Source organism: Myotis daubentonii, chromosome 6 (genome assembly GCF_963259705.1).
Source record: "Myotis daubentonii chromosome 6, mMyoDau2.1, whole genome shotgun sequence".
In the NCBI taxonomy this organism is placed as follows: Eukaryota; Metazoa; Chordata; class Mammalia; order Chiroptera; family Vespertilionidae; genus Myotis; species Myotis daubentonii.
In genome coordinates, this window is record NC_081845.1 from 91,563,678 (window position 1) to 91,573,246 (window position 9,569).

Here is a 9,569-nt window from a genome sequence, read left to right on the forward strand (position 1 = left end):
TTTGTGCTCAGTTTTACTAGTGGGGGACAGTAGGGCTGTTTGACAACTCAGCCCTGCTCACTAGAACCTTCTGCAATGATGGGAATGTCCTCCATTTCCTGGGCCCCTTGTCACAAGCGGCTATTTCATGAAATGTGGCTAGTGCAACTGGGAAACTAGAATTTGCATTAGGAACAGAGACTGGGACTTTCGGGGGCCCCTCAAGCCAAATCATGTCCATAGGACTGCCCCCGCCCTCCCCCCCTCCCCCCGCCCCCAGCCATACATTGTTTCAGAAAAGCGATTATTCCCAGAAGTCCTGTTGAAGGAACCTGATTTAAGCTGAAATCCCCTTTTTCCTCCTAGGTTAGATTTCGACACTTACCAAGTGGTTTAATAAAAGCGCATTAGCAAGTCTGCATAGATAACACTTAGAAGCCACAAGTTAAGATAAAAGGTTTTTATTCAAAAAACGCCAGGTATAAAAAAAAAAAAAATAAGATTATCTTTTATTCCCCTGTACAGTATTTCACTCAGTAAAACCAGCAGGCTACGTGCTGCTCAAAACACAGCCCCAGAGAGGATCCGGAAGGCACACTGTCCAGAACTGGTTTCCAGCTATCTACCCTATATACACAAGTCGGCAACTCCCCTCCCCACAGAACCCACCCACTTGGGTAAGCAGGCGAGAGGGGCCTGCAGCGGTCCCGCCTGAGCCCCATCACCCTAAGAACAGAGCAAGTGTCGTAGCCGTCCCCCAAAAGGTCCCCAAGTTAGAGGAGGAAAAGAAAACTATCGCAGCAGCCGTGGAAGCTTGGAGCTGAAGGGAACCAAATAAATAAATAAATAAATACATAACGTTGACCTCCAGGTTAGAATGCGCATCTTTCAAAAAAAAAAAGAAAACCAAAAAACAAAAAACAAAAAAAAACCCCAAAAAACAAAACTAAAAAAGAACAACAGGTAAAATAACTTAAAGGCAAAAATTTTTTAAAATTAGATCAACTACAATCCTTTTGTACACTATCATGCCAACTGTACACACATTTACAGTTTTTCTGTTGATTTTGCATTGTTTGTGCATTTTGTGTGTGTGAGGTCTTGGCTTTGAAACAGTGAAGTAAAAACCAAAAAGGAAGACCAGAAAAAGGGCAGGTGGCTCAGCGTTTGGCCCTGTAGCCTCTTCCATGGCACCTTTCTTATGAAGGGTGGGGAGAAGGGGGCGGGAGAGAAAAACAGGGAAAACCAAACCCGGGCCGATTTTTGGAGAAGCAGCAGGTAAAAGAGGCAAGTTCAAGTATTTCTCCCAGCACAGCCGGAGTCCCCACAGAAGGCACTCAGAAGAGTCAAGGAAGAGGTGACAGGGACTTAAAAAATGGTGCTAGTCCTATCCCCAACCCGTTTTCCCCTAACCTGACCATCACGGCATTCAGTGAAGGGAACAGTTCCATGACAGGGCTCTGACCCCCACCCCCTCCCCCACCCTCCCCACCCCCGGGGTTTTGCAGAGTCCAGCAATGCTGGCTGCACACCTATGAGAAGGAGAGAGCATCTACGAGGAACGGAGGCCTAGGACACCCAGAGGAATTTCTTTTCCCCTGTCCGAGGCCCCTCCAGGGGCCTGGGGTCTGGAATGAGTTGTAAATGTTGTTCCTGTATCAAGCACTGTCCTGCTTGGTGAGAAGTGTCACTGGTACAAAAGCTCCCCCTCCCTGGAGCATCTGCCAGGAGGGGAGGACCTGCTGGAAAGGCTGCTATTTGCTGGGCCCTGGCGACAGGCTGTGGAGATGGATCTCAGCAGTTTCCTGGGGCAGGAGCACATCTTGCATCCACGGATGATTCTGGATTTCTTCAAAGGATGGCCGATCGGATGGTCTCAGGGCTAAACACCATCTAATGAGATGCTGACACTCTGCAGGAAACAAGAAAGGTTATGAATGACTCAGTTTGTTTTTGTGATGCAAGGGCCTTCCAAGGACCCACAAGTCTGAGGTCCAACAGAGACCACATACTTTCTAGAACTCATATTCTTCAGTGAGAATATAACATCTGGAGCCAACCGTCTGCTTTCAGCTAAAAAAAACACAGCACCCCTCTTAAAATCTGTGGTTTCAAATTTCAATAGCTAGAGCCTTTCCCACGACACCCACTCACCCACCAGAAATACGAAGGATGACTAGGGATTGTGATGAGACATCAGTGAGCAGGAGGTGACTCAATTCACCTACCAACTTACAAATATGAACACCACCCGCGGTGAGGTCACTGGGACCACAATGTTTAGAGCCGGCCTCCACGTAAGGGAGGAGGCTCAGCAAGCACTCCACGTTTTCCTCCCTGGCAGACCGGCCAGGCACTGAGGGCTCAGGATGATTCTGTTGGTACTTTAAACACCCTTTCAGAGAAACTAGTTGTCTTTTGTTACTAGTCGCACACCTGCCCTTCCTCTGACCTCCCCAAGAATGCTCAGCGGCAAACGCCCGGCTTCCTGGGGGTCAGCTCTCAGGGGGAACTGCTGGCCTCGGACTGGAAGTCACAGGCTGGCCACCTCCCGGAGAGTGAAGCTCCCCAGAATTCAAAGACTGTGAAAGCAATCCGCAGATTGCTTCTCTTCAACAAGGGGTTTCCCGGAAGTTACCTGAAGAGACCCTCTGCCGGAAGAAAACTTGGCCCCTGACGATCTCCTCATCGTGCTCAAAAGGAATATCTCCACAGACCATGTCATACAGCAGGATCCCCAGGGACCAGACCGCGGCCGACCTGCCGTGGTAGCGATGGTAGCGGATCCACTCTGGAGGACTATACACTCGGGTCCCTGTGAGCCAGGGGAATAAGAAGGAAAACACACTTTTAGCAAAAATAAAACACAAAGCAACTGAGTGGTATCCTGAGTAACTCTTTAAAACAAAGGGCACCCCAGCCCTTCCCTCGGGAGCTGGTGAACTCAATTTACCTCCCTGAGCTCAAAGGAGTGGATAAGCAGCTTATGGCATCTCTCCAACCCAAAGCATTACCCACCTCTCTACCAGCCCAGACCATAAACTGAAAGTCTTTACAAGCTGCTCCAAGAAACCAAGGGGGCTGGCCGAAGACCCAGAGCCTGAGCCTGTATGGGGCAGGACCACCCACAGGGGGATAAAGGGATGAATGTCTGCATAATCAGGGGAGGTATCCCACGGACGAACCCTAAACTGATCTAAAGGTTGCCCAGGAGCCAGGGTGAGATTCTTAACTCAGGTCTGTGTAGGTGAGGGCGCTTGCACAATATCCTAAGTCAGGGTGCCCTTTGGGAGGCCTTCCTCCCGCCCTGAGTGCAGGCGCAGACACCCACGCCCTTTCCTCCCCACACTGGAAAGGTAGACAGATCTGCAGAGCTGGTTTCAGACCACGTGATTCCTGTTTACAAACTTTGGGTTGTAAAAAAAAAAAAAAAAGGAGGGGCCATTCTTCTGGTGCTCACCAGGGGGCAGCAAAGACTCGAAAGAAAAAAAACATGGGAGGATCCGACCAGCCATTAACTGTTAAATACAAAAAAATGCAGCCCAGCCCAGCGTCCTCCAAGGGCAAATAAACACAAACCACAAGCCCCAGTCACAAGTTTTGAAAGGCTGTCGTTTTTTAGGCTAAGCGGCTCAGGTGACCCACCCCACTCGGCTTTGATCGCCAGCTCTCCGGCTCTCCGTTCCACCTTTTCTGAAAGAACCTGCTCCAAGCCCCTCCCTAGGATAGGTTTTCCTCCTCTTCGGAGACACCCAACTAATTTTCAAACTAGCAAGAGATCTTATTTCACAACATTCATTCCCGACGCCCTCACTGAACAACACCGAGAAAAAAAAAAATCAACAAAATGAATTATTTAGTGAAACTATTTCTGTCTCTAGCCCTTATCTGTCCCTAGATCAAAGGGGAGGAAAAAAAAATGCAGTCTAAAAACTACCTTACAGAAAGCTAAACTCTTCTAAAACAAAGAAAAAAAAACCTACAAAAACCGGCATCAATTTTCATCTCTCCCACTCTCTCCTCCCTCTTCCACCTCCCATCCTATTCCTGGCGGGGAAACTGGGTCAGACTTCAGAAATCTGGGCTACGGCCGGTTGCCCACAACCTCTTATTCATCCGAAAAGCTTGGAACCCACCGAATTCTACTTCTAAAAAAAATAATAATAAAATAAAATCGTGCCAGAAACATTACAGGTTCCGCTGGCTTGAAATCCCCGGCTTCCCTACGCTGGGAAGCTCCCTGCGCCCCACCCCTGCTATCATGGAGCCAGGCTGCCCGATGACCTTTACAAAGGGCCGGAGAGGGAAGCTGGCCCGAGGCCTCCGGGCCCGGCCGGGTCACCTGGGCAGCTCCCTCCCGGCAGCTCCCGCCCCGGCCTGGCTCACCGTCAAAGTCCGTGTAGACGGTGTCCTTGAGCAGCGCCCCCGACCCGAAGTCGATGAGCTTCAGCTCGCCGCGGCGGAGGTCGATGAGGATGTTCTCGTCCTTGATGTCGCGGTGGAGCACCCCGCAGCTGTGGCAGTGCCGCACGGCCTCCAGCACCTGCCAGAAGAAGCTGCGGGCCAGCTCCTCCTGCAGGGCCCCCCGCTCCGTGATGAAGTCGAAGAGGTCCTGCACCGGCTCCGGCCGCTCCAGGATCAGCACAAAACTGTCGGGCCTCTCGAACCAGTCCAGGAGCCGGATGACGCCCGAGAAGCCCGAGCTCACCTTCTTCAGCAGCACCACTTCCATGGGCACCCGGGTTCCATTGGGCTGCGGGCACCGGGAGGCTGCGTGAGCGCGCGAGGCGGAGGGCGCCCCGCACCCCACCCACCCACCTGGGGGTCCGCTCCCTCCTGCGCACTCACCAGCTCGCCCCAGTCGGAAATCCGGTCCTTCTCCACGTGCTTGATGGCCACCTGGAAATCACCCCCGGAGAGCCGACATTAGATCCCCTCGCTGGGGCCAACACACAGCCCCGCGCCCCTTCTCCCCGCCCCGCGCCCCCCCTCCCCCCACGGCGTGGCGCCCACTCACCGGCAAGTTGTCGGCGACACGGACGCCTGAGTACACGGAGCCGAAGCCGCCGCTGCCCAGTAGCGGGCCCACCTGGTACTGCGACTCCAGGGGCTCCTTCTCCTTGCCTAGCGAAGGGGGGAGCAGGGGACTCAGTGCCGGCCCGCGAGCCCCCAGCTCCTCCCCGGCGGGTCCAGCCCCGGCCCCATCCCGGGGGAGGGGGGCGCTTACCGGGCGCCAGCTTGGGGGCGTGCAGGTCGTTGCAGGGCGCGGCGCGCAGGTGGGCAAGCGAGTTGATTTTGGACAAGAGCATCCCACCCTCCAGGGTGTCGGCGCAGGGACTGCCTGGAGCCGCTGCCGCAGGAGCCGGGGACCGGGCGGCGCCTAGGGCTGGGCTAAGGCTGCGGGTGGCGATGCGGCGAGGCTGCGGCTGGCGCGGAAGGCCGAGGGCGAGTCGGAGGACAACCGGGGGCTCTGCCGGGGCTGTCGGCTGGTGAACCCACCGGCGGGGTCAGGCAGCGCCGAGGGCGACGGGGTTGGCGGCTCGTGGGACTCGTGTGGCAGGGCCGCGGCACCGGGGGCTGGTAGCTGCTGCTGCTGCTGCTGCTGCTCGTCCCGCCGTCGCTGCCGCCAAGTCCTCTAGGGCCTTCGCCGCCGCGGCCGCTGTAGCAGACGCCGGGCTCGCACCGCCGCCAGGAGTAAAGGGGCGGAGCGCGTCTGCGGGGGGCGCGGGCGGGCGGGGAAGGGGCGGAGCCTCTCCCGGGGGCCTAGGCGGGGAGCCGGCTGCCGGGCAGACCGAGGGAGGAGAGGGGGTAGGGAAGCCGCGGGCCAGGGCGACTCCCCTGGTCCCCGCCCCGCGCGCTCGAGCGCCGCGCCCAGGCCCCGCCCCCGCCGGCGCGTCCCCAGCCAACCAGAGGCCGACTGATCTGCATAACGCGGACGCCCCGCCCCCGCCCCGCCCTGCTCTCGCGGTCAGAATGGTCTCTACGCCGCCACGACGTGGCGGGAAGGAAAAGGCGCCAAAATGGAGGGGGAGGGGCGCGGGGCGTGCGGGAGGCGGGAGCTGGGTGTAGAGCCGCCGGGAGGAAGGATGGGGAGGGGCGTATCGATTCAAACCCAAACAATAACAAAGCCTTCAAAGGCCGCGCGAGGCCGGGTCTGCGGCTCTGCCTCGGAGGTTTTTGGGTCAAGGGCTCGAGCTGGAGCCAAACCCCAGAGGCGCGGGGCGGCCGGGGAGGCCGGGCGGCCGGCGTCGGTGTGAGGGACGACGTGTGTGGGGATGCCGACGAGGGTGGTCTTTCCGTGTGACTCACACCCGAGCCCTCCTGGTCGGCCTGGGCGGGGTGACGCCACGCTGTGGGCGCGGGCCGGGTCCTCGCGGGCGGGTGTGTGGGGCGCGTGGGGGGAGCATCTGAAAGATGTGAGTCACGGCGCTTCCGCGGCGGGAGCGGAGGGGCGCAGGCCCGGAGTCAAACGGGGAGAACCCCGCGTATGGGGCGCGGGGCCCAGACCACGACTGTCAGCCCGTGCGAGACGTCACCCCCCCCCCACGCACACACACGCACACACGATTCTCAAGATTTTTATTTTAAAAGAGCAGAAAGGAACCTGGTTCCGCCGGTGATGCGTGGGCCCGGCAGAGGACATCACGACGCCAGCGCGGTGGCCGGCCCGCGCGGGGGGCGGGGAGGAGCGCGCCTGGCCGAAGCGCGCGTGGGGCTGCGCCCGGGGCCCTCGGGTCCCACGCCGCGGCCCTTCCCGGCCGGGAGGAGCGGCGGGCAGCCCCGCACCCGCTGGCGGCCCGGCGTGTCTCCGGGGAAACCCCCTCTTGCCCGAGGAAATGACACGAAAACGGACCGAGGCGACGTTCCTCCTTTGTTCTTTCCACTTCACGTAGGGTTGGCCATGACGCAGAAATGAGTACATTAAAACTCTCTGTAATGCGTGAGTGGGGTTGTCGGTGGCGGAAGTAAGTAAAAGCTAACTCTACCCCACTTTAATTTTTTTTCAAGATCCTGCCGCTTAAAAGAAGAAAAGGATATTGGAGGATCCGTACACCTGCAAGTCATTAATGAACTTCAATGTCCCATTAAAAGTTTTCTGCAGCGCTGAGTTTGTAAAGATGCCCAGATATTTTACAACGTTTTTGAATTTGTTAGAAAATATTATATATTTCCCTCTGTGTCCTGTGGCTTAACTCATTCATTTTTTAAAATACATTTTTATTGATTTCAGAGAGGAAGGGAGGGGGGAGAGAGACAGAAGCATCAGTGATGAAATAAAATGGATTGGCTGCCTCTTGCACGCCCCACACTGGGGACCGAGCCGCACCCGGCATGTGCCCCGACCAGGAATCGAACCCTGACCCTCTGGCTCATCGGTTGCAGCTCAACCACTGAGCCACACTGGTCCGGCTAACATACATTCTTTAAAGTTTTTATTGATTGATTGGTTTTAGAGAGAGACAGCGGGAGGGAGAGAGAAACATCAATTTGTTGTTCCACGTATGCATTCATTGGTTGATTCTTTTTCTATTTTTAATATTTTTTTTATTGATTTCAGAGAGGAAGGGAGAGAGAGATGTTGTAATGTATGTACCCCGCGAATCACAGTAGGACGCCTCAAGAAGTCGAATTAAAGAGTCACATTTATTGCAATCCGGGACTACGAGGGGGCATTTTGCTCTCCCAAATCTCGCAGCCATAAGATGGCCACAACACCAGATTTATATAGGCAAAAATCACAAAGGTATTGATTACATCCCAGGGTTTGGAATGAGGACAGCACAAAGCAGTTACAGAAGCGAGATTGAGCCGATTAGTTATCTACAAAGATTAATTATAGTTTTGGGTCTTGGGACCACTGAGTTGACAGGGAAACATTATCTGGAACCCTCAGATCTTGGGATAATTGTGCTGTCCTGGTTCCCAGGTACAGAGGAATGTGCTTTCTAAAACCAGAAAGATCACAATCAATGGCATAGTCACATGACAATCAATAAGGCATTCAATCGAATGGGATGATTTATACAATTCAGAAAATCAAAGTAACTTTTCTGTTGTTAAAGCAAGTAAGTACAGAAGCCAAACAGCAAGGTTAAAGTTAAACTACAGTTTCTACCTGAGATGATAGCTACCATACTTCAGAGAGAAACATCAATGATGAGAGAACCATTGATCAGCTGCCTCCTGCACACGCCCACCCCCCCCTCCCCTGGGGATCAAGCCTGCAACCCAGGCATGTGCCCTTGACCAGAATGGAACCCTGGACAAGGTTTCCTTACACCAGTGGTCGCCAGCCTTTCAGACCTCACGGACCACTGGTTGGCGACCGCTATAAGTTTAGCCCATAGGCCGATGCTCTATCCACTGAGCCAAACCGGCTAGGGCTGATTTTCTTTTTAATGTTTTTACTGATTTTTAGAGAGCGAGGAAGGGAGAGAAACATTGATGAGAGAGAAACATCATTGACTGGCTGCCTCTGCACACCCACTACTGGGGATCAAGCCTGCAACCAGGGCATATGCCCTGACTGGGAATCAACCAGCCACCTCTTGGTTCATGGGTGGATGCACAACCACTGAGCCACAGGAGCCAGCCCATTGGTTGATTCTTGTGTGTGCCCTGACCAGGGATCCAACCCGAACCTTGGCATTATTGGGAAAGAAGATGCTCCAACCAACCGAGCTGCCCGGGCAGGCATAGCTCATTCCTTTTTGATGACTAGGAGAAAACACAAGGGAACAAGAGTCATTCCCTTTTTACATTTAGAAAAATGAAACATAAGTAGGGTGACACCGAGTCATACAACAGCTAAAGGAGAAGAGATGAGATGACCCAAATTCAACTCCTGAGGACTTAAAGATTTCCTCCTATCGGGGTCTAAAACTGCCCCTGGTACTAAGACATCAAGTGTAAATGTACCTGACACCGCCCCCCCTCCCCTCTTCTACCCCCCCCCCCCTCTTCCTTCTCTCAAGCCCTACTATGATCTTCTCACTTGCTCACACTCACCTAGCACTTGCCAGTCTTCCTGCCTTTACAGAGGCAGCCAACCTGGTCTCAGAATGTCCTCTCCGCTTCACTTTTATTTAAAGCTTTTAGAGCCATCAGGAAACAATTGTGGCTGCACCCAGATTGCTAAGTAAACTCCGTGCAATCATCCTCTGTCCACTCCGTCACAATCATCTATTTGGGTTGTTGTTTTTCATCTTTATGTTAAATTTTCAATTATTTGTATCTTGTCTCCCTATTCCTTGAACGTATACTTTAACATTTGATGATGAAGGGGAAGACCAAAATGGGTCCCCCCAAAAAAGGTCATAAATAAAGTCTATTTATACCAAATTTAAGTTAATTAAGCAGGCTTAGGCAAAATAAAGGTGAGAAGCAAGGGCTTTAAACTAAGTTAGCTTGCTTTTAAATCTGTGATCAGGCACCTAAACTAGTTACGTGATATTCGTCAGGTTACTTAACCTTCCTAAAGCTTCAGACTCTGAATGGCGATAATAATAGCACCTCCCTCATAGCGCTGTGGCAAGAAGCAGTTGCAATTCTGCATGTAAAGCAGAATTGTGCGCATAGCTTAGCACAGA

At 53.8% G+C, this 9,569-nt stretch overlaps 1 protein-coding gene across 1 annotated transcript; it reads right to left on the bottom strand.

Annotated features, from left to right (window-relative positions):
- Positions 1-424: 424 nt before the first annotated feature.
- On the bottom strand, positions 425-5,664 carry PIM1 (Pim-1 proto-oncogene, serine/threonine kinase). Its single transcript, XM_059701822.1, has 6 exons — positions 5,207-5,664; positions 4,997-5,103; positions 4,828-4,878; positions 4,366-4,732; positions 2,618-2,794; positions 425-1,891 (listed from the first exon to the last, which is right to left on the bottom strand). Exons 1-6 carry the CDS (start codon positions 5,286-5,288, stop codon positions 1,734-1,736), a joined length of 942 nt encoding a protein of 313 aa, XP_059557805.1. The 5' UTR covers positions 5,289-5,664; the 3' UTR covers positions 425-1,733.
- Positions 5,665-9,569: the final 3,905 nt, after the last annotated feature.

Bases quoted from the DNA above. Each gene is read 5' to 3' on its own strand.
- PIM1 (XM_059701822.1), bottom strand. From the start codon at position 5,288: ATGCTCTTGTCCAAAATCAACTCGCTTGCCCACCTGCGCGCCGCGCCC. The intron at 5,104-5,206 runs GTAAGCGCCCCC...CCCCTTCGCTAG, and splicing joins CGCCCCCAAGCTGGCGCCCG to GCAAGGAGAAGGAGCCCCTG. The intron at 4,879-4,996 runs GTGAGTGGGCGC...GGTGATTTCCAG, and splicing joins GTGTCGCCGACAACTTGCCG to GTGGCCATCAAGCACGTGGA.